The 25,818-nt window shown below is 40.8% G+C and overlaps 1 protein-coding gene across 1 annotated transcript in view; it reads right to left on the reverse strand.

Annotated features, from left to right (window-relative positions):
* MTFR2 (mitochondrial fission regulator 2) overlaps positions 1-25,818 on the reverse strand; it is a gene marked incomplete in the record, with an annotated part of 659,997 nt that overhangs the window by 497,850 nt on the left and 136,329 nt on the right. Inside the window, 1 exon segment of the mRNA XM_044076367.1 lies at positions 22,613-22,821. Coding sequence (XP_043932302.1) covers positions 22,613-22,821 — 209 coding nt within the window.

The following is a 25,818-nucleotide window of genomic DNA, read 5'->3' on the forward strand; positions in this document are numbered from 1 at the left end:
GCCTTACCTTCATCCACTACTCTGCTAACTGACTCAAAGTCAACCAGGTTGAGCAGGCATTATCTACCTTTCACAAAACCAAAATGCGTGCAATCTAGAGTTTGGAGATTCCCAATATCCTTGTTAATTAGGTCCATAGCCTTACATATCAGACTCGTCAGGCTAATGGGGCTATAATTTCCAGGGTCTGTAGTCCCTCCTCCTTTATGGAGAGGGATGACTGTAGCAATGCACCATTCGGTATGGACAAAGCCTGAGGTGAGGCTGTGAGTGAACAAAGCACACAGATGTGGTGTCAATTCACTTTGTAACTCATGTAGAACACAGCCAGGGATATTGTCGGATCCCATGGAAGCTGTATTCTTGGCCTTAAACAATGCAGCTTTAACCAGTGCTCCAGTAATGTTGGGTTCCTGGCATTCTTCCGGTATGACTCGGCAGTCATGCATCTATTTTAAATTGGCATGGGTGCCGTGAAGTTAGCCACCTCTGTTTTTAGGAGTCCAAAGTCAGCTTTGGAGAAGTTTTTCTTGGTGGATACCTTTGTGGGGGGTGTGGGTGAGTTGTGGATTTCATGGTGATTAGTTTGTGGTCTGATCTAACCAGGGAGGAATTGACTACTGGTGCAGAGCAACAGTTGCCCATGTTAGTAATAACCAGGTCAAGGATGTTGCTTCCTCTAGTGGGGGTAAGAATGAGCTGGTCCAGGGCATTGGAACTGATGAATTCCAGGAAGCGTTGGGCCAGTGCACTGGTGCACGAGTAGTTTTCCCAGTTGATAAAGTTGCCTAGTATGAGAGTGTTGGGTTGGATCTTAATATGTTCCAGGGTGCTTGGTAATGTGGATTGAGAGTCTTAGGACATGGTTAGGGACCTATAGCAGGCTACGACCTGAATCGCTGTCTTACCCAATGTTAGTTGTACTGGAGTATCGCAGATGCGTTATGCTGGGCTACTAGTCTGGAGGTGTGCATATCCATTATGAATACGGAGACACCACTGCCTTTGGAGCTTCGGTCCACGTTCTGGGGCCAAAAGGTGTGGAATGAGTTATAACCTGGTAGCGCAGGGGTGGTTTCTGATGCTTTAAACCAGGTCTCAAATACAGCACAAATATCCTCCATTTTACAGGAGTGTTTTGAGTGACTGCATCTTGAGATTTGGATTTCTAGCATTGAGCAGCATGGTCCTCAGATTGCATTTATTTATAGCTGTTATGGTAGTAATTTGGTGTTTGGAACACCACCTAAAATGACACTATAGGGGTGGCAAGAGCCTTAGCCAGTACCCGGAAACCCAGGGGTGACAGATGCAGGCCATCTCTGGCAAAGAATCGAGATCTGTCAATCATGTCATCCCAAGCAAACAGATACTGGATCCCCTTAGAATGACACCAGAAACTTAGCCAATTGCTGAAGTCAATCATTTGTTGTTTGTACTGTGGTATCATTCTGGGCGAAGGTAGGATGCTGCTCAGGGCTAGGGTCATACCTGCTTGGGCCACATAATCCAAGAGCTCCACCATGTCTCTTTGCATGTAGTCCAGGGAGGTGCGTCTCAGGTCATTCATACCCACACAGACAATGACAGAGTCATACTTGTACTTGTTGTGGAGTGACCTCAGTGCATGTGTTATGTGTTGGATTCTGGCCTGGCATCTGATAGACTGCTGACTGTTACCTTCTCCTTATTCAATCTAGTGAGTGGGACATCACTGTGCCTCACTATTAAGTCACCTGTGATTATTGTATTGGGCAAGCTGTTTTACCTTAGGGGCTTAAGGTTGAGGGGCACACTGTGTAGGCGAGCTATGTGTCTTGTGCTGTGTTAGTCGAGTGTGTTTCTGCCTTGGAGGTCTCTACTGTTTGGGTAGATTTCTGTTGACAGCCTCTGCGAAGGTGGGTGTGTGGTTTGTGTTTTTATGTGAGAGCTGTGATGGCGGGTGTTCTGGAGGGCTATATATGTCCATGTGGTGTGGTACAGGTGTTGACCTCCTCTTGACCAGCTATTCCAGTCTTGGCTGGAGAGTGCATGGCTTCCAATTTGGAGATATTGGCGCATCTCTCACAAGTCCGATTGATGGGAGGTAAGAGAAGAGGGTTGTCTGTGTACATGAGGCAGTTGCTACACTGACTCAGAATGCCCAAGTTCACCGGGTTAATAGGAGAAAAGCACAGGAAACCTACCTTTAGACATGCCAGGAGGGATGGTCATCATTACTAAGTACTGGAGCTGTTTCCTTATAGGACATCTAGTGCTGATCGCACTTGTGTGCTACAATAATTGCTACAAAAAGCCTGATGAAGTGCTGGCGAATAAGCTAATTAAAGTGCAAGAGAGAAGAGAAAGTTGAAAGGGATAGAAAAAACTGCCCAAATGGCCAACAAAACTACAATTTCAGAGCCAGAAACCACCCCTCTTGTGGTAGATAGGTTACCTACTGCTTACTACTGCCACTGATAAGCTGAAAGGATTCCCTCTAACACAGAAGGGTATGGGGAACTCAAACTTACAAGACAGTCCTGGACACTGCAAATCTGTATGTGGACTACTCCAGCAACAGAAAAGTTGGAAAACAAGCCCAGAACTTTTTTTCTTTTTTTTACTCTGAAACAGAACAGAAGTTGGTCTGGTCAGCACTGGATTTGATGTTAGCGTCAGTCTTGGTACTTGTAGAGCTGATGAAGCAACTTTGTCATCATTATTTTTTTTTATCTATCATTTTCCTTATACTTAACTTTCCCTTTGTGGTTATCTTTTGTTCTTCTCTTTCCTACGTTTGTCTACCTCTGGATCAGGAGGCAGCAAATCCATCAAAACCAACTTGTTTCTTTGGTCAGAGAAGGCACATGGACAGAAGGCCTTACAAATGAAAAAAATCAACCAATAAATATTGCACCCAGGCACAAAGCACAACTAGTGTATCTTGTCGGGGGGACCCATATTTGAAGCATTTACATGAGCTCTTTGTTTGTCCATTGAATGAGGACCTGAAATAAACTGAACAAAAAACAGAAACGATACACAAAGATAGAAAAGAGAGCATTAATCCTTATCTCTCACATACACACCATATTATACATATATAGCCTATATATAGGTCCCAATGAAAAGATCAAATGCTTAAAACAGCAAATATCAGAAGATCAAGCCTGGTAACTCGAAAATCCAGAATCTCTAACAGAATAGACAAACACCACTCATTTTTTTGCTGGGGGAGTGATAAAACCCCAATCCCCACTGTACCACGATCCCATACAATAAAGGTCTAGGCTGTTCGAGCTTCAAAATTCTGGGCTCGATATTCTGAATGTTCTATCTTTTCATGGGGACCCATACCATATTGGATGTATGCATGTGTGTGTGTGTCTATAGAAATATGATTTACTATCAAAATCCTGCAAATCTGTTTACTGTCATTCAGAAGGTCATGGGCAAAGATGCAAAAGTTTAAAATCACGAGCTGAAATTACATTGCCTCCAAAATGTCAAAATGTAACTTGCCTTTGTGTTTCTGAGCATCACACTACAGTGGGGATCAGTGAAATATACCTTTTTCCTCACTGTAGTGCAATCTCGGAGTTAGAATATATAATTAGCAGGGAGTATGTGGGGCTTGCACCCCTGCAAAATGTTTGTAGGACATGTCTGGATGTCCAGGTAAGTTGGGTAATGTCGATAATGTTGAATTCGACATACCAACATTACCACGTTTGTTGTTGTGAAGGAATGGTGTACACACTTTCGTAATTACGGTTAGACTAACCCATTACTCTCAAAACCTATTTGCAGAATTGATAGTAAACATACACACACACACACATATATATATATATATATATATATATATATATATATATATATATATATATATATATACACACACACATAGATATATATATATATATATATATACACACACACACATATATATGTATATATATATATATATATATATATATATATATATATATATATATATATATATATATATATATATATATGGATATACACACACACACACACACATATACATATATATATATAAATATGTGTGTGTTTTTTATATATATATATATATATATATATATATATATATATATATATATATACATATATATATATATATATATATATATATACACACACACACACATACACACACACACAGATATATCTATTTTATATATATATATATATATATATATATATATATATATATATATATACACACTTTTTTTTTTTTTTTTGTTACTGGCAACTTAAAGAGAGTCTAAAAGCCAGATGTACTTACATGAAAGTATCTACTACAGAAATTTAGAAAGGTTGAAAACACACTCGGCCACAGAATACAGACCGAAACACAAAAGGAGGGGGTGTATCCATATTCAAGGATACCTACACCTCCAGGTTAGTGGCGCAGCATGTTACCTCTGAGATCATCCATGTGCAACTAACATCGTGCAAATCTGCAATGCAAATTGTGGCCTGCTACAGATCACCCTCCATGACCACCACTTCACCTTTCTGGAGACACTGGAAAACATGAAGGCCCTATCGAACACACTGATATTGGGCGATTTCAATTACCCTACCATTCACTAGGAAAACTACTCGAGTACAAATTACCAGGCCCAGCGCTTCTTGGAATTCATCAACTCAAACGCCCTGGATAAGCTGGTAAAATTCCCTACCAGAGGTGAAAACATATTGGACCTGGTCATCACCAACATGGGCGACAGGTATTCCACATCGGAGGTCATCCCGTTACTGGTTAGATCAGACCATAAACTAATCACTCTGGATGTCCATACCACACCACTAACCCCCAACTAAGGAAACCACAGTGAAAAACTTTTCTAAAGCAAACTTCACCTTACTTAAGACAGAGTTGGTAAGTTTCACAGCCCCCACGCTAAAGGTTAACGCTGCCCAAGATGCAGAAACCTTTACAAATGCACTCTGAGCACCTACAAGGATGCATGGATCATGCCATCCCTAGCAAAACCAAGACTCACTCCTCTAAGAGAAGAAAACCAGTTTGGGGGACCCCTGTAATAAACAGGCTATACAATAAAAGGAGGAAACTAGTTCAGAAAAAAAGCAAATCCCAAGAAGGAAAGACATCCCTGATCAGTATCAGTAAGAAACTAAGGTCCCTCATGAAATCATCCAAGGCTAACTTCAAAAGAAAAATAGTGAAGGATTCAAAAGATAACCACAAAGCCTTCTTTAGCTATGTTAAGAATCTAAGTGGCAACTCGCAGATATGCACTAAACTAGTTCAAAATAGCACAAAATATACTGAACCTACTGATATTGTCAACATCCTGGCAGATAGATTCAGTGCAAACTTCACCCCCCCCCACTCACCTCCAAAAGGGCCCACAACAATTCCGGAAAAGTGTAGTCTCCCAAAAATCACAGAAGCACAGGTGAAAACAGCCCTTTCAAAAGCCAAAAACACAGTGTCAATGGGACCAGATGGTGTCCCAGGCTGCGTCTTGCACGAACTACAGAATGAACTAACCCCCCACCTAAACACGCTGTTCAACCTCAACCTCTCCACAGACTATGTGCCCATAGAATGGCGCACGGCAACGGTTATTCCTCTCCACAAAGGAGGTGCCACAACTGACCCAGGTAACTATCACCCCATAAGCATGACTAGCCTGGTCTGCAAGGCTATGGAGAGCATCATCATGGAACTCATCAACAAAGACATTGGGAACCTCCAAACACTTGACCCGACCCAGTTCGGCTTTAAGGGCAAATCATGCCTATTAAACCTGAATGACTTCTTTGAGACAGTCACCAAGGCCATAGATGAGGGAAAGGTGGTTCACACAGCCTACCTTGATCTCGCCAAGGCTTTCGACACCATTCCCCACTCAGGTATTACAGAAAAACTCACCAGCCTGAACATAAACCCCTACAGCACGAGATGGGTTGCCAATTGGCTTACAGACAGAACTCACACGGTAAGAATAGAGAGCTCCGGGTCCGACTCTAAACCAGTCACAAGTGGTGTCCTGCAAGGCTCAGTCCTGGGACCCCTACTGTTCGGCATATACTTCTCAGAAGTACAGGCAAACACAGGAGGACTATGGCTAACCAAGTTCGTCGATGACTGCAAACTGGGAGCCATAATTGACTCTCCGGCTGACAGAGACATCCTCCAATAGGACCTTATTGAGACAGACACCTGGTGTCAAAGTCATAGCCATAAATGCCAAAAATGCATAGTCATCCTGTTTGGGAAAAACAAAACACCCACAAATTACCACATAGGTGGCAGCCCCCTTAATACAGAAGAGGTAATAAGAGATCTGGGGGGACCCAGGTAGATAGTAATCTCTCCTTTGACAATCATATTGCCAAAGTAGTTAGGAAATCCTTCTATGTGGCCCATCTAATTACTGAAGGGTTCGCATCTAGAAATAAAGAGGTTATAGTGCCCCTCTACTCGTCACTCATTAGACCGATCACAGAGTACAATGCCCCATTTGGAATGTACCTCACAAAACACTTCCAACAGCTGGAAAGACCACAAAAGTATCTCACCAAGAGGATTACTGGCCTCAAACATATGTCCTATGCAGCCCGACTGAAAAGACTCCGGCTGTACTCAGTGACATATCGCTTACTCAGAGGTGATCTCTGCCCAACTTACAAAGCCATGTCCAACTCAGAATTGATGGATGTCAAGTCACTAAGAGCCACGCGCTCTAGTGAGCTAAACCTTGCCACAACAATAAATAGAACATGCTGGAGGGAAAGATTCCTGTCACAGAGACTCCCCATGCTTTGGAACAAAATTCCAAATTACATCAGGCAGAGCCCCTCACTAACACTCTTCAAGAGAAACCTTGACGAGTGGATGGGTAACAGAAAAAACACCCCTGGGATCACTTCATTGGCTCTGCTTGACAGAGGATCAGTTAATTAAATCAATGGGGTGACGAAAGCCGACACACTCTGGCTAGGCTTATAAATGCCCTATGGCAGATAGCCTAGTACCTACCTATGTACCTATGAAAAGAGCTCAGATATTATCATACACAAATTAAAGAATTATGCCAAAAAATATTCTGGAAAATAGAAGGTGGCACTTGGCTTTATATGGTGAAACCGGTATCCAATTGCAAAGGTAACAAAAAGAATCTGCGGTAAGTTGTGGGATGGATGCATTATGGGAAGAAAGAATTAAAAGGACCGCAAAGCTGGAGTACTAGTTTTGCTGGCACAGATCTGGCAAGCATCCCAACAACCCATCAGCGGGACTGGATGGAGAGGATGAATATGATTTAAGATAAAGTCCCATTATATTCTGATAATTCATTGATTTCCAGCCCATCCCAGCATGAAGTTTGTGGTATTGCTCTGTTACATTTACAAATGAAGCACATTGGTTTCAGCAGAAAAAGCTGTAAAAGGGACAAAATGCTAACAAGTGATTTGGCTGTTGTTGTCTGTTGCTACTGGTATACTACAGCTTCTCAGCTAGCCACTATAATATGAAAATGAATTGAGGAAATTCCTAATTAAAATTAAAAGGATCACCGACTTCATTACAGCACAATATTTATAACACAAAGCTGAGAAATCTTCAACTAATATTTTTACGAAAAACTTGAAACTTTACATATATGACAAAGTTTAAAAAAAAAAAAGGGTTTTATAAAAGGATCTGCCTATACCCCCCACACACCTGGTATAGCAAGACAGCCAAAAAGAAGCAAAATCATAGGAAGAAACTTCTCACTTCTACAACATTCATTACTGCTCTCTCTGCAGCAAACAGGACAGTCATAATAGTTAGCTAGGTCGGTGTATCATAGTGCAGCAATGCTAAAAGTACTGAAGGTGGTCACTACAGTGGAAAAAAAAAGTTTTATTTACTGATTGATTAGCAGCATTTGTTTACTGGGATGATCCGAATGGGTAAACAAACTCCCTCTCTTCAGCAGAGGCCTGGGGAGAAAAGCTTGGGTCTATATTAGATCAGCGAACGTTTAAAAAAGTGAACGCTGATTGATCGACCTTATGTAAGCAAAAGCTTACAATCTCGAACTGTCAGATCAGCGATTTTTTTCCTAGGGGAAAAAAAAAAAAAAATCGCTCATCCAAAACACATACACACAACACAAGCTCACCAAACAAACATAAATCCACACACATACACCTAAAATCTGACACCTAACCCTACACTACTAGACAGAGGCACAGTAAACTAAATCCTAAAAGGGCGTAGTATTCTCATCCTAAGGGGTGGTGAAAGCCACACACACTCTGGCTAGGCTTATAAATGCCCTAGCAGATAGCCTAGTACGAACCTATGAACCTATGAACACTAAACTATGCACACACCACTAACTATCCACTTACCTTAACCCAAACCCTAACCCTAAGGTCAGTCACTATCGCACGCTCACCTCACCCGCTCCCTAACCCTAACTCACCTAAATCCACCCTAACCCTCATGTCCACACAATCGCACACATACCTTACCCTATCCCTAACCCTAACTCACCTAACACTCACATCCACACAATCGCACACTTACCTGAATCTGACCCGTAACTTTCCACCACAGCACTGAAAATACCGAAGCAACAGAAACGGACAACCGAATTCTTTCCCTAGGAAAAAATTTGAGTTTCTGTTGCTTCGATAATTTTAACTTTCGCTAAAATAAGGTCGATCAATCACCGTTCACTTTTTTAAGCATTCGCTGATCTAATATAGACCCGAAAAGCTCTACATTAAATCAATTGAACAGTAAAACACTAGTTAATAAATTTTAGGTCAATATAAGTTTTTTTTTATACCGGATATTGAAATCATGCACAGAAGAGTAAAAATGTCACATACAGGGTTACATTTAAGAATAAGAATGAAAAAACTGAATTATGATTGACATATAATGCAATTTGTTACAAAGCTTTATGGCAGTACATTTTTTTCTAAATTGCGAGGTTGACAATAGGTGTAGGAAATTCTTTGAAGCATAAAAATCAGTACACCAGATTGTAGTTATACCAGGAGGAGTATGAAAGCCATTTGATTAGAGGACCGGGAAAAGAGGGTGACAGCAAGGCAGCATTACGCTTATCCCAGGAGACGTGCAAGAGCATAGTCAAGTATTTTAGGGGATCCTTTAAGTATAAAACAACAAAAATTAAAAAAAAAAAGGCTACTGACCCAAAAGAATTTATTAATCTCACTCTCTGGCGCCTCGACCTAACATCCTTCAAGGAGTAACAATCAATTTTAAAATACACACTTTACACAAGAAACAAATTAGCAATCAATCAACTATACAAAATACAATCAAATCAAATGTTTGCAATTTACTTCACAGTTCAAACCCAAAGGTATTAAAGTATTATATTTTAATTTAACAGATTCCTTTTGGAGAAGTTTGTCTTTCAATATAAAACTTCCTCCACTTTAATATGTATTTTTTCAAGAACTGTACTTTGTAAGTAATGAAAAATCACTACTAGCATGTTGTTCTTTAGAATGGACTGCTATAGAACTTTCCACTTTTTGTTTCTTAATGCCCCTGATATGCTCCTGAAACCTTACTCTAAATATTCTTTTGCTTTCTCCAATGTAAAAAATTACAGGGGCATTGATAATGCCCTCAGTATCATAATAAAAAATATCAGTTGGGTAAAATCTAACATTATCTTTGCAAAGCAATGCACCACAAACTGAGAAACACTACAGCTATTACATGGAAAAGTACCAAATGCAGATGGATGTCTTATAATATCAGGGGACACAAAATAACCATGAACAAGCATGCTTTTTAAATTTTGTCCACATCTATACGAGATAAATCCCATAAAATTTTAGATAGTTCCCTATTCTTCATAAGAAATTTCCAATAATATTTCAACATTTCACCTATTTTTTCACTCAAGATATATCGCAACAAAATACATCCTTTCCATAGTTCATTTTTCTATTCTTATCATATTTATTTATATTTTCTTTTGCTTATCACAAAGTCCCAATTTTTTTTGCAAGGCTTCATTAACTAGATCACAATCATACCCCCTATTTGAAAACATACTAACTGTTCTCTGAGCTTAATCATGAAAACCACTTTTATTATTACAAATTCTATGTAATCGTAATAACTCTCCCATAAGACAATGATGAAATCAAATGGCGGTGGCAACTACCTCCATCCAAACATTTCCTGTTTACAGATGTAGAATTTCACCATTTTCAAAACCCTTCAAACATAAATCCAAAAATATGACTTCATTACCACATTCCAACCCATCAAAAAGTTAGATTGTATACATTTTATGCAAGTCAGAACATTTTCAACCTCATTTTGATCACCCTGGCAAATATTAGATCATCTATGCATCTATAATAAAACATTTTTCATAAATTCATGCTTATACAAATAATCCACTTCAAAATAAAGCTATCATTAAATTTACATACATGGGAGCAAAAGGTGCCTCCCATAGCAGTACCCTGCAATTGATAGATAACACTGTCAAAACTAAAATTATTCAAGAGACAAAATGCAACAAAACTGTATAATATAATTCGAAACAGCCCATCACCCAAAACGTGATAGAATGCTTGTATACCATCTTCATGTCTGACATTGGTATATAAGCTTCTGACATCTAAAGTAACCCAAGTACATCTCTTTATTCCACTTAAGCACATAAATTTTACTCAAAAAAGATCAAAAGGTATCTTTAATGTAAGAAGGGAGTTTAACAACAAATGGGAGAAGAAATTGATGCAACAAAAGGCCTATATTGTGTAAAAAAAAAAATAATTGCATGCTAAGATAATCAGCGTCCAGGAGGATTCTGTAGGTCTTTGTGTATTTTCGATAAACAGTAGAAAGCTGCGTATTGCAACCATCCACACGAAGCTTCTTTTCCACATCCTCTTTGGAAAAATATCCCAGCCTTAAACCCTTATCCATCAGACATTTAAATCGTAACAATGCATCATTATACAGATTAATATTACTTTTTTCATAAATTAATCTCTTAGATGTTCATAGCACATACATGCATACAGAGTATGATGCATAATTATCTTACTGCCTTTGTCCAAAGGTTTTATAACCAATTTTTTCTTATACTCAAACTTAAGGCCTTCTACTCCCACTCTATTAAATTATAACATGTGATTCTCTATCTTTGATAAAATCATCATATACCCTCTCAACCGAATGATTCAACATAATTGAGAATTGCTTTATACATTCATTAGTATATGGGGGTATAAACCTACTTTTATATAAATATTTGAAGTGTCTAACAAGTAACAGGCATTAGAAACCAACTCATCACTAAATGATGGTCCCCAGGGTCAACCCGCGATGGGGAATAAATGAGCCAAATGCCCAGGAGGTGGCTGAATACTGAGACCGTGTGTGCAAACAGTGATATAAAAATACCCTTTTTAGCACTTCATAATGGTCATCTTGCTTTATGTCACCAGCACAATACATGATCGCAGCAGAACAGGTAACGGTTTACTACCAAATCAACACAGTACAACAGAACATTCTTCTGTCCTCCTGCTTTTTTTTTTCTCTGTCTGGGGTAGGAAAGGCAAGCTTTTATTTTTCCAGTAGTAGAGTGCAATGCTCAAGCAAAGTAGGTCAGGCACTACATCACAGACGGAACAAATCAGTAACAAAAAGATGCCTAGTTGCCATGCCTCTCGATTCACATCCACTCTCCTACCTACTTTAACAGTCATGTCTACTTGCCTCAGGTCTTCTCACACAATCAAGCCACCTCTTTACTGAACACACCCATTTCCCTCTTGCCTTCTCCTAATTTGTCTCAAATCTGCTTTACCAAATCATCATCTGCTTTCCTACATGTGACCCAACCACCATAATCTGTCCTTCTTGGCCTTTTCTGTAACTGAGGCTACTTTGTCTTCTGCTCTGGTATCCTCATTTTTTTTCCAGCTGTCTCTGTGTGCACAGCCTACCTACCTATCTTAGGCACTTCCTCTCAGTCACCTGAAGCTTGCCTAATTGCTCTGCCATCACTGCCCAGGTTTCTATGTCACATAAAAGCACTGATTGCACTTTTCAGCTTCTTTGGTATTTTAACATCTCACACTATCCATGACACTGTGCCATTTGACTGCAGTACCTCTGATTCTAGCCTTTATCTCCATTTTTAAATTCCCCTTCTCCTTAACCACACCTTCCATATATTCCAAGGTGTTTACCTATTCTCCCGTTTTCCCTTCCACCTTAGTTTTAAGCTTTTTCTGTTTCCTCCATTTGTTGTCATGACCACAGTCTTGTCTGCACTTCGTTTCATCACATGCGCCTCCAGTTTTGCATTCCAGTCCCTCATCGTTTGCTGAAGTCCCTTCTTAAAGTCTGCTTGTAGTGCTTCCTCATCTACACGCAGCAGCAGCTTTGTGTTCACTTCTCTCTGACCTGTTTGCTGATGTAGTGTACCACCAGTATGAACAAGATTGTGCTTCGAGCCAAGCCCTGATGCACACCCACACCCACCAGAGCCACTCCGACTCAAACATTGCTTGTGCTTTTATCATTGGGTCCCTGTATATAGCCTACACTAATTCTACTACTGTTACTGGAACTTTGAGCCATCACAGGATTGCCCATCTCACTTTTCTTGGGACCTCATCATACGCTCTCTCAGAGTCTAGGAATGCTTAGTTAGACTCCATCTCCAGCTTCTTCTCCAGTAGCAGTCTCACTGCAGACATTAGATTAGTTGTACGGTATCCTGATCTGAATCCGAACTGCTCTTCTCCCATCTTACTTTCTCCAACTCTGTTTATTAGTTCATCAATCACCCTCTCCAACACTTTCATATAATATCATAGGACTATGATATTCTGGCACTGCCCACAGCTGTGACCATCCTCTTTGTTCTTGTGCACTGGCACTAGAATGCTTATTCTCCAGTTATCTGGGATATTAATCTCTCTCTTCATAATGAGATGACTATGCTCAGCAGTCATTTCTACCTTAATGTACCCAACATCTTGGCATAATATAGTAAGTGTCTGTGTGTGTTTTTTATACATTTTATGAGATATCAATGATGCGTTAATATCAAATCAAACCTTCTGTTCCAGAATCACTCACACTGTCCAGGATCACTTACTGTTAAATAAATCCATAATAGAGTGCTGTAAAAGAAAACGGGAAGAACTTAAGTATGGCATAGATAGAGCACAGAAAAAGCAGCTGACAGCATCCAAAACTCATGGATGATGGAATGCTTACAGATGTACAAGATAAACCCCACATTGATCAGTTACATTACATTGGCAAATGACTTTGCAATTGAGCCATGTAAAGGGCAATTATACTCCCAGGAATAAAAATTCAAAGGGAGATACACCAGGGCGATTCTTTACCACCACTATTTTGTCTTGCACTTAACCCATTAAGCATTCGCGGTAGTGGTGCTGCGGTAGCGTTGTCGCCTCACAGCAAGACGTTGTCCTGTTCGATTCCCAGCTAGAGCGTCTTCTGTGTGGAGGCATGCGTGAATGGGCGTACCTTCGTTGAAGGTTGTGCATCAGGGCTGGTAACTCGGCACGTAAAAATCCACTACCAAACATTAGCGGACCGGAGTTCCGCTGTGGCGACCTAACGGGATAAGCCGACACACACACACACACACACACACACACACACACACACACACACACACACACACACACACACACACAACCCATTAAGCGGTTTACTTAACAGCCATGGCTACAATTTGCCTCCCAAAAAACAACCTTGTTTAAAGACTTCTCATACACTTTTTGTGGATTATGTAAAATTGCACAGTTTATCAGAAAAGGGGTTGAAAACATAACTACAAATGGTTAAAACTTTTTCAGAGAATATAAGAATGACAAAATGTGAAAAAGCAATGTTGGAAAGTTGCAACACCAAGAAAATATCATCCTGGGACAGGAATGTGATATAAAGGAACTTAAGCAAGAGAGAGTGCATGCCTATTTGGGAACACATGAAGGGTCAGCAATAAAACATGAACAAATGAGAATAAAGCTCAGCAAGAAATACTTCAAAAGACAAACTGATATTGAAAACTGCATGACATCTAGAAAAAATGCTCAAGCTAAAAAAAATCAACTTCTTGCTGTTTTTTTTCCTCACTTTCAGCTTTGGCATGATTAATTGGCCCCAAAAACTATTGAATCAACTAGACATGAAAAAAATACTTAATTCTTATCAAATGAGATATAAAAATCAGTGAATACCAAGATTTTATATACATTCATCTATCTATATAGCTATACATCTATCTACACATCTATCTATATATCTAGATCTATTATCCATATATACATATATCTATATCTATACACATTCCTCTGTCTAAAGGAGGTATGGACCTCAAAATTGATTATATGAACAGATTTGCAAGCACAGAACTGCATACATATCTACTGACCTCTTCTAATCCAGAAACAGTGAAAGTTTTAAAACATGAGGACAAGTCTAAGCTTTACCAGAAAGGCTCATCCAGACTCTGCTACACTTTGTTGTGAAGGAAAGGTTAGTTTGCTTTTATTTTTTGTATTTTGTATTACTTTATTGCCTTTTTATATTTTGAATACTGTGGTTTGTTTTCTTTACCTTGTGTTTTACTTGCATTCTGCTTTAACAGCATATTAAAACTTCAAAAGAGACCACAGCTCTCTCTCTTCTGAGTCAGGCAGAAATTAGAACAGAGTCAGGCAGGAATTAGAACTGATCAATTAAGGACTCATTCATAAGATAGAAGAGGTCACTTAAGGTTAATCATTTCTGAACTGAGGGCGTGGAGCTAGGAACTAAACCTTCTATTTAAGGGGTAAAATAAAACATGTCAGAGCTTTACCACAAAGGCTCATCCAGACTCTGTTACACTTTGCTGTGAAGGAAAGGTTAGTTTGCATTACTTTATTACCTTTTTATATGTTGAATACTGTGGTTTGTTTTCTTTACATTGTGTTTTACTTGCATTCTGCTTTAACAGCATATTAAAACTTCAAAAGAGACCACAGTTCTGTCTCTTCTGAGTCGGGCAGATATTTTTCCTGCCCTCCCACCCAGTTATAGTTGTCTTGTTAAATACCACTGTCTTTCTAGTTGCCTGCCTCTTATGTTAATCTGACCATATATCTCATTTCCTTTTTACTTTCACTGGCTTGTGTGAGTAATCACAAAATCATCATTTTTGAAATCCCTCTCCTTCAACTATTTAAATTTATTGGCCATCCTACTGTATTCCATAGTACCAGAATACAAAATTGACCACCCCTTTCACTCCATCCATCCAAAAATAGTAACTCTCCACTAAACCTTAACTTTTTAAACAGGTAAAACATAAGTTACCTACTTTCACATCTAACTTCTCTAGTGCACACTGCAGTGTGCATTTTTTTTATCTTACCTTTAAGCATCCCTGTGACTAGCACTTGCTCTAATACCTGCTGGAAAGCATTAGGAAGCCTTAAACTGATACAAGCACTCAACTCTCCTTGTTAATAAGGAGAAATTAATAGTAAGCACTAAACAGCCTATAATTGCAAAGCACCTTGCTAAGGCAAGGGAAAACAGCTCCTGTACTTTACAAAAAGCACCAAACCAGGCATGTCCAAGATCAGCTTCCGGTGATTTCTCCTGTCCACCTGGTGAATCTGGGCATACTGGGGCAATGCAGCAATTGCCTCATGTACACAGACAACCCTCTCCTCTTACCACCCAACACTACAACCTGTGAGAGATGCACTTACATAGCCAAAATGGAAGCAAAGCTCTCTCCATCCAAGATTGTGCTAGACAGTCAAGAGGAGAAGGTTAACACCCACACTACACCTCAAGCAACACATAGCCCAGCTAAACCAACACCCACATATAGCAACACTAAATCCACATATGCAGAGGCCCTTAACTGTAACCTGCCCAAGCAACAAGGATCTCTGAAGCTGAAACACAAACAAACACTAATCACAACCAAAGTGTCACATAGTTCACAACACCAGTGTGCCACCCAGCAACAGCCCGTAAGGCAAGACAACGTACCTAACACAGTAGTCATAGGTGACTCTATAGTCTGGCATACTGATGTCCCACTCACCAGGTGACTCTATAGTCTGGCATACTGATGTCCCACTCACCAGGTTGAACAAGGAGAAAATTACAGTCAGCTGCCTGTCGGGTGCCAGGATCTGCCACATAACGCATGCACTCAAGTCACTCCACAACAAGTACAAATATGACTCTGTCATTGTCCATGTTGGAGTGAATGACTTGAGACGTACCTCCCTGGACTACATGAAAAGAGACTTGGAAGAGTTCTCGGATCATGTGGCCCATGCAGGTATGACCCTAGCCCTGAGTAGCATCCTGCCTTCATCCAGAATGATACCACAATATAAGGACAAAATGACTGACTTCAAAAATTGGCTAAACTTCTGGTGTCATTCAAAGGGGATCCAGTATCTGTCTGCCTGGGACATGATCGACAGACCACGATCCTTTGCCAGAGATGGTCTGCACCTGTCGCCCCCGGGATTCAGGTTACTGGCTAAGGCTCTTGCCACCCCTATAGTGCCTTTTTTAGGCAACATTCAAAGGGCAAAACCACCACCATAACAGGTACAAAGCATGCAAAATCTGAAGGTAATGCTACTCAATGCTAGAAGTCTAAACCTCAAAATGCACTCTCTCGAGGCACTCCTAAAGATGGAGAACATCGATATCTGTGCAGTAACTGAGACCTGGTTCAAGGCTCCAGAGAGCACCCTTGCAATACCGGGCTACAACTCTTACCACACTTTTCGGCCACCAAACCAGGGCCAAAACACTAAAGGTGGAGGAGTGTCAATATTCACCAAGGATATTCACACCACCAGGCTAGTTTCCCAACACAATGTGTCTGAAATTCTCCGGTTGCAACTAACACTAGGTAAGACTGCAATCCAAATTGTAGCTTGCTACAGATCCCCCACCATACCCCCAAGATTCTCACTACACCTTTCTAAACATACTGGAAAATATTAAGATAGAACCAAACACCCTAATACTGGGTGATTTTAACTAACCTGCCATTAACTGGGAAAACTACTCATGTACCAACACCTTTGCCCAACAGTTCTTGGAATTCATAAATTCCAACGCTATGCATCAACTAATCCATAGTCCCACCAGGGGCTCCAATATCCTAGACCTGGTCATTACCAACATGGGAAATCGATGCTCCACACCTATGGTCACCCCCTCGTTAGTCAGGTCTGACCATAAGCTAATCACCCTTAACATCCACATCCCACCCCTACCCCCCAGTAAGGAAACCTCCATAAAAAACTTCTCCAAAGCCAACTTCATGCTACTCAAGTCAGAAGTGACAAACTTCATGACACCCATGCAGATGGGAACTGAAAGTTCAACTGCTGAATCCTACACTAGGGCACTGTACGAGCACATCCACTCATGCATGAATCGTGCCATCCAAAATAGAACCAAGATGCTCTCATCCAAAAAAAGGAAGCCAGTTTGGTGGTCCCCTGCCATAAACAAACTTTACAACAAAAGGAAAAAACTGTTGCAGAAAAGAGGAAAATCCCAGGATGCAAAAAATTCTCTTACCAGCCTCAGTAAGAAACTGAGATCCCTCATAAAATCCTCCAAAGCTAGTTACGAAAATAAAATTGCCAAAGATTCCAAAGACAACCACAAGGCATTCTATAACTATGTCAAGAATCTAAATGGCAATGCTCAGATCTGCTCTGAGCTAAAACAGAATGGCATTAAATATACTGATCCCAAGGATATTGCCATTATCCTGGCAGATTGATTCAGTGCCAACTTCATCCCCCTCTTACCCCCTAAATGCCCCATCTCAATACCGGAAGATTGCCAAATTCCGGTAATAATGGCCACACAGGTAAAAAAACGCACTCTCCAAAGCTAAGAATACAGCATCCATGGGACCAGATGACATCCCGGGCTGTGTACTACATGAACTACAATATGAACTGGCACCTCACCTAAGTGTCATGTTTAATCATAGCCTCACCTCAGGCTTCGTGCCCACTGAGTGGCGCAGAGCTACAGTTATCCCACTCCACAAGGGAGGATCCGCCTTGGATCCTGGAAACTACCATCCCATCAGTCTGATGAGCCTTATCTGCAAGGCCATGAAGCGTATTATCATGGAACTTATAAACAAAGACATTGGCAACCTTCAAACACTGGACCCCACCCAGTTTGGGTTCATGAAGGGCCGATCTTGTCTCCTGAACCTGATTGACTTCTTCGAATCAGTCTCCAGAGCCATGGACAAGGGTAGGGTGGTCCACACAGCCTATCTAGACCTTGCCAAGACCTTTGACACCACCCCCCACTCTGGAATCATAGATAAACTTACTAAGCTGGGCATTAATCCGTACGTCACCCAATGGGTTGCCAACTGGCTTACTGACAGAAACCACACTGTAAAAGTAGCCGACTCCAAATCCAGCTCCAGACAAGTGACAAGTGGAGTACCTCAAGGTTCAGTCCTGGGACCGCTCTCGTTTGGCATCTACTTCTCTGAAGTACAGGCCAACACTAAGGGACTCTGGCTAACAAAGTTTGCAGATGACTGCAAACTGGGAGCCATTATTGAATCCCCAAATGATGTGGATACTCTACAAAAGGGCCTTACAGAAACAGATGCTTGGTGCCAGAGCCATGGGCTCAAGCTCAATGCCAATAAATGTACAATTATCCCCTTTGGGAAAAAACATGTACCCGTGAATTACCATATAGGTGGCAGTACACTAAACACCGAAAGTGTGATAAGAGACTTAGGGACACAGGTGGACAGTGGTCTCACCTTCGATAACCACATCGCCACAACAGTCAGGAAATCCTTCTATGTGGCACACCTCATCACTAAGGGTTTTTCATCCAGAAAAAAAGGAGGTCATTGTCCCACTGTACTCATTCTTCATTAGACCCATTATAGAATACAACGCCCCGTTTGGTATGTACCTCTCAAGACATCTGCAACAACTGGAAAGGCCGCAGAAATACCTCACTAAAAGAATCACAGGCCTAAAGCAGATGCCCTACACTGACCGCCTTAAAAACCTCCAGCTATACTCTGTCGCATATCGTCTACTCAGAGGCAATCTTTGCTAAACATACAAGGCCATGTCAAACCCAGAGCTGTTGGACATGCTACACTTAAAGAAATCCCAATCCCTCAGAGCCACACGCTCCAGGGATCTAAACCTTGTCATCACAATAAACAAAACATGCTGGAGGGATAGGTTCCTGACCCAGAGACTCCCCAGACTCTGGAACAGATTGCCCATACATGTCAAGCAGAGTGCCTCTTTGGCCCTCTTCAAAAGGAACCTTGACGATTGGATGGGAGAAAGGAAATTACCCCAGGGATCACGTCAGTCGCCCTGCTAGACAGGGGTCCAGGGAAGTAAATAGTGTGGGATGAAATAGCCAGGGAATTGTTATGGCTAGGCTTGTATAGGCCCTAAGGCTGATAGCCTAGTACCAACCTATGAACCTATAAGATGACATATTTGCTTAATTTAGCAGAAGCATGTTGGAATAAAGTGGGAATGGAAATCAAACCAGAAGCAGACAAAAATCAACAACTGGATGTGCCAAAAAAGGATACTGAACATAATCTGATACAGGAATGGTCAAGCAGAGGTGAACTGAAATCAAAAGATGAAAGGCTAATAATGGTGGCCCAGGACAGTGGAATATGTACACATTGGTTTACGAAGTCCATTGAAAGTGTTGGAGAAACAGATAAATACAGGTTCTGTAAAACAGAGCTGAAAAGAATTGCACATTTTGTTGCTAGGTGTGATATACACTCATGGCAGAGGCCCTGTATACTGAAAGGCAGAATAATTTTGCAAGACTGCTGCATTGGGGATTGTGCAAACTCTACAATATAGAAGCAACTGAGAAGCAATGGAAAATATCAACCACAAAGAAATCTAGAGAATGACTAAATTTACATCACATGGGATCACCACAATTCAAAAACAGATGTGAGAAAATCAGATTTAGTAGTCAGTCCATGAAAAGATGAAAAAAGCAGCATGTATCATTGAAATTGCTACACTCAGTGATTACAGTCTCATAAGTACAATGAAATACACTCAAAATATCAGAATTTGCAAGCAGATTGACAGCAGTGTGGAAGAAAGATACCCAGACAGTCCCAACAGTAGTAGTAACACTACTACATTTACAACTGTATTTAAATATTATACAAATACACATAACCCCATAGGAATTAGAGGAGATGGCAATTCTGGGAACATTGTTGGTGCTGGGAAGAGCACTCTTAGCTAATATTAAGGACTGAAACAATACTAATTTCATGAACTCTAATCGTACTGACTTAGGAATGGGGTCCATTCCAGTCATAGTATTATCAACCCAAAATACTTGGAAAACTTAAACCCGGCATTATCCATATAGGTCTGGCTTATTAAATGGTCTATCACATCTGGGGAATTTTATACAACTTTTTCTAGACAAAAATGTTCCTTTTAGGACATTTCTTGCTACAGTACACTTTCACTGAAGACAAGATCAGGAAAATCATTCTGCAGTTCTTAATTGTCACAGTTCTCACAGTCTATCAGGTCTGGTTGTGCAAGTTCTGGTGGCCCTTCTTCCTTGAACTTTGTCATATTTATTTAAAACAGTCTCTGTGATTCCCACTATACAGTTTTCAACCTTCCCAATGAGAACACAACATTGGGTGAGCCGTTTTCTTCACTTTCAGGTTGCACACTTTCCCATGGCTTTTGTCCTGTTGCTCTGTCTCCAGCTAAAAAACTGCAGCAGACTACCAAATTCACTTCACAATAGAATTTCCGTCTCTGCTGATTTAGTCCTCCAATTCTTTTTAAATCACAGACATATTTTGTCTGCCAATTTCTCTCCAATACTTATTTTCTATGTTATATACAGTTCCAGACACCACTAATATAGCTGAAGTAGGCTGTTGGTGTCAGTTGCTCAACAGGTAGCACCCTCACCTTTGATGTTAGAAAATTAGAAGGCTGTGGGTTCTATTCTCACCTCATGTGTTTGAACTAATTTTCTGCTACTGACACTGTTGCACATTCCTGTCTTGACTATGCTGTCCTTCAAATAACATGTTAAACTGAGGCCCTATCTGAGTTGGTGGCAGCTCAGGTGATGTAAAATCTCTCTCAGCACTTACAAATAATAGGGGCTTTATTGTATATACACATTTTCAAAAACAATATATTTACAGGTTCCTTAGCATATCATTCCATAATAAAAAGTGATGGAGCAAAATTACAAAAAAAAAAAAAAAACTTTTCCCACATCCGTTTATCTGATAAGTTCAAAGCTTGAAAAGCTTTCAGCACAATAGTAAGGCAGCAACAGTTTAACAGAAAGAGAAGGTGCTCAACTATCACAAAAATATTCACGAATACTGCAAAAGCAACTACCAAACAGAACAATGAAGAATATCTGCTAACCTATACACACAAAAACAAAGAGTGTGTGAATTTTTCCAACAGGTAGCCTGAGGCAAGCCAGCTCCATCATGAACAGGGAAAAGGCATTTAGTGTAGCACAGGTAACCCAGAGTTAAATATCGGCTCTGTTATCTGAGGAAGCTAGCAAGGGAGGGGCAGGAGTAAGTGGATGTCGCAGACTCACCGATATGGAGAGTGGAAGTGGTTTTGGCTCACTTCTTGGATAAAACCAAGCAGGAACACTAAATGTTTCATCCTAGCAGCACAAGCCTAAGATGCAAGCACTGCCAATATGTAAAGGCATGTGCCACAGGGATTAGGCACCTTGTGGAGGCCGCACATAGCAGAGCTTGGACAGTGGCAAATCAAGGTGGGGATTGCTCCCTTGGGGAAAGGGAGGAAGGCTTTCAAGACTGGCAGTTAGGCCTGCTCTCTACTGACCAATTTTGGTTGCTCGGGGAACAACTAGGTTAAGCAAGTTTCCCAGGCAATAACAAATGGGCAAGAGGTGCTCTCACTTTGCTCAGTTCTCACCCAACCTGCACCAACTGGGAACAGGTGGGAGACTTATCAGGCTACTTTTTATGGGACATGCAAAAAAAAAAAAAGTTGTCGAAGGCCATTTCGAATCCAATCGATGCATTCAGAATCTGAGGAAAATGAAAATGGCAGAGTAAGGTACCATGAGTAGGTGGAGGTACAAGAGTAGCCTGAGATTCTGGGACATCGAAGCAACACAAATTTAAAATGCAAGTATGATACCACATGGTGTGCAAGTTAGTTTCAAAACAAGGTCTCTTCATACTGGTAAATGTACTGGGCTACAACCCTACAGCAAATATACAATTCTACAAGATAGGATACTGCCATTTCAGAAACCTTGAACATATGGAGCAAATCACAAAGAATGACCATGCATGTGATTCCTTCTCAGAAAAACATATCTCATTATGTTACAATCACAAACATCTACAAAAAAAGTTATGAAATAAAGGAAATCTCCACATTTAAGTAAAACGTAAATTTCAGCATAAATGTTAAAGGTTAAACAAACCTGGAGATAACTGCTCATTTTTTTCCTCTGCATCTCCTCTTTCCTGCACTGTGATTATCATAGCAATCTTGGCTCGAAGACGTATCAGTTCCTCCTCCAGTGCTGTGATTTTCTTTAGTGCCTCATCACTGTAAACTTCTGCCCCTTCTGGACAGGCATGCAAAGGAACATTTCTTTTCAGTGTTGGCTGAACTTTCTTACACTGCAGCCTAGTATTTTATCAATAAAAATGAAATTAATGCAACTTTTATCAAAAGACCTGCTGCTGTCATCAAGGAACAATGCTATTTAATTCACTCATACCACATCATAAAAATCACTCGCCTTCCATTTGAACATCTTGACTGGCATGATGTAAGGAGCCAGCAGTCACATCAAGTAGTCTATAGGAATAAAGCATTTCCTGTGGTAGATTCTTCAAAAGAGACAGTATCTATATTCTATCCATTTTTGTTACAGCAGAAAAATGCAGTGCACTAAATGTAAATCCATTCTACCTGAAATGAGATTCATCTGGCAATCTGCTTATCCTGCATGTGATAAGTGTTGAACATTGATCCCCCCAAAAAGTTATTCCCAAAGTGCTTTATCCTTACTTAGTCATTACCACACATTTAGACTGCCACCTCAGGCCATCAGTGGCATAAAACAGACTAACCATTTATATGTCAGTATATCTCTGCAGCCGTTATGAACTCAGATAATTACTGGGAGCATTTCTAATGCATGTAGTTTTTTAATGTTTCAAATCATATTTAACAACCACAATGGTATGACACAGGCCAGCAATAAATCTTGCATTCTGCAATATTAATAGATTAAATGCTGCAGGAAAATGTTATAACATGTTAATAATTGACAAAGGCAGTCTTGTCAGTAATTACTATATATGTGCATGTAATTGTACTAGATTTCTTTGTATGAGCTGTATTTTTGATAGTGTGATACAATCCATTCTGAAGGAAACTGCTGTGAAACACTGGAAAGTCACAGGCTCAAGACTTAAAAGTAGCACAAAACACAACTAAGAGAACCTTTTGGAACAAATCCAAGTTCTTTGAATGCAAAAACAGGGAGGGGCCATGAACATTACCTGCTTTAATTATAGCAATGTACATATTTTGTAGTAATGTACACAATGTACATAGTTTGTAGTACCTCACAAGGTTATTAAATTAGACAACATTGAAAAGAGTGTCTCTCAGAAGAGTACACAGAAAACAGTCTGGTTAGAGATTGTTTTCCCCCTCGAATAAACTTTTTTTAAACAGCAATTATAGGACGCCTAGGGAATACAAGATCATGAAACCAGAAGCCATGTGTACCTTGACAATAACCATCCTCAGGCTCTACCAACCTTTTCAAGGAGGGCTAGGCCTGTAAGTCCCAGGGTGTATTTTAAGGGCACCCATCCAAATCTCTAAGCTATGATTGAAAGCAAACAGGAAACACACTGCTTGATTTGCAAGGAGAAGTGCTGGTTGATGAATTCTCCATTTAGTTTTATTCCCAGGCATCCAGTCAGTCAAATTGCAGTTATTTAGTGTTAGGATGCATCAAACACCCATGATTTTGTGAGAGTAAATACAGTCTGTGAAGAAGCTTGTGGCAACTGCCCCTGGCCAGTTTCAAAAGGGAGACAGTACAGTTTTGTAAACTTACCATAAATGTAGATGTTAGAGTGTATTCACTGTTGCAGTCATCACCTGTGGGTTATCCCTGCTGTGGTAGCCTTCGGCCGGCCCGAATACCAAAGTCAATGTTTTTGTGCGCCGGCTGCTGTCACCTGTAGTCTGACGTCAGGTCGTCAGTACTATAAAGCAAGGCAGCCAACGTCATTACATCAGTTTTTCTTGCCCTAACCCGTCAGAAGCACAAGGAAAAAGAGAGAATTGGTCCTGGTGGCCAAGAGCCACCTTGGGAAGCTTGTGTCCCCCTAGGGGAAGATGTTAAATGGGGGATGGAGGGAGGGAAACCAAGACTGCAACAGTGAATACACTCGAAATCTACATTTATGGTAAGTGTACATAGCTGTACTATGTTCGTCATGTTTCACTGTTGCAGTCATCACCTGTGGGAGGATTCCCAAAGCTGAGGTAAAGGGTGGAAGGATAGGTAAAGTCCTAGGTATGGGTCAGGAGGCCCTGCAGAATTACAGAGGCAAACCCTGCCCTAGACTTAGAAAAGAGAGGAAGGTGGTAATGCTTTGTAAACATATGGACAGAGCCCCAGGTGGCTGCTTCGAAGATATTCCTGGTAGGATCTCTTCTGAGGAAGGCAGTTGAAGTGGAGGTTGCCCGAGTGGATACGGATAGACTTAAGGATGGGTTTCCCATGTAGTCTGTAGCAAAAATGGATATGGTGTGAAATCCACTTGGAAATGGTTTGTTTGGAGATGGGCTTCCCTTCTGTCCCTGGGGCAAAGCTTACAAGACGCTGGTCAGTTTTTCTGAATGGCTTAGTATGGTCCGGATAGTATCTCAGTTGTCTGTGCACGTCTAGTGAGTGTAGAATTCTTTCCCCTTGTTTTGAGGGTTGGGAAAGAAGGTGGGAAGGTGTATGGCCTGGTTAAGGGTCACATCAGATACCACCTTGGGCATAAAGGAGGGATTAGTCCTCAGGGCGACTCTGCATGGAAAATTATGAAGGGCTCGACAGCCATGACAGCTTGAAGCTCTGAGACCCTTCTGGCTGAGGTGATAGCTAGTAGGAAGGCAGTCTTCCAGGAGAGGTATTTCAATTCTGTTGAAGCGGCAGGTTCGAAAGGAGGTAAGGTTAGTTTCTCTAACACATAATTCAGGTCCCAGGGTGGAGTAGGAGGTCTTCTGGGAGGCCTGATATTAGAAGCCCCTCTGAGGAATTGCTTAATCAAAGGATGAGAGAAGAGGGGTAGGTCTGAATCATAATGGGCAGAGATGGCCAAGGCATGGATTTTAATAGAGAAGGAGAGGCCACTATTGAGCAACTCTGCTAAGTAATCCAGGATGAGAGGAATGGAGGGTTGGGAGGTATTGCCCCCTTTTGATCATTTCCAGGAGCAGAATCTCTTCCATTTACCTGCATAAGATTTTCTTGTGCTGGGCTTTCTGGCCTCTGTAATGATATCCAGGACCTGTTTGCTTAACAGGGACTTCTTGTTAGTTTTTAAAATATAAGCCATGCTGAAAGTTTGAGAGTCTGTAGGTCTGAGTGCAGTAACTTCCCCC

This window comes from Protopterus annectens, chromosome 1.part1 (genome assembly GCF_019279795.1).
Source record: "Protopterus annectens isolate FY-2018-M chromosome 1.part1, PAN1.0, whole genome shotgun sequence".
Taxonomy (NCBI): Eukaryota; Metazoa; Chordata; order Ceratodontiformes; family Protopteridae; genus Protopterus; species Protopterus annectens.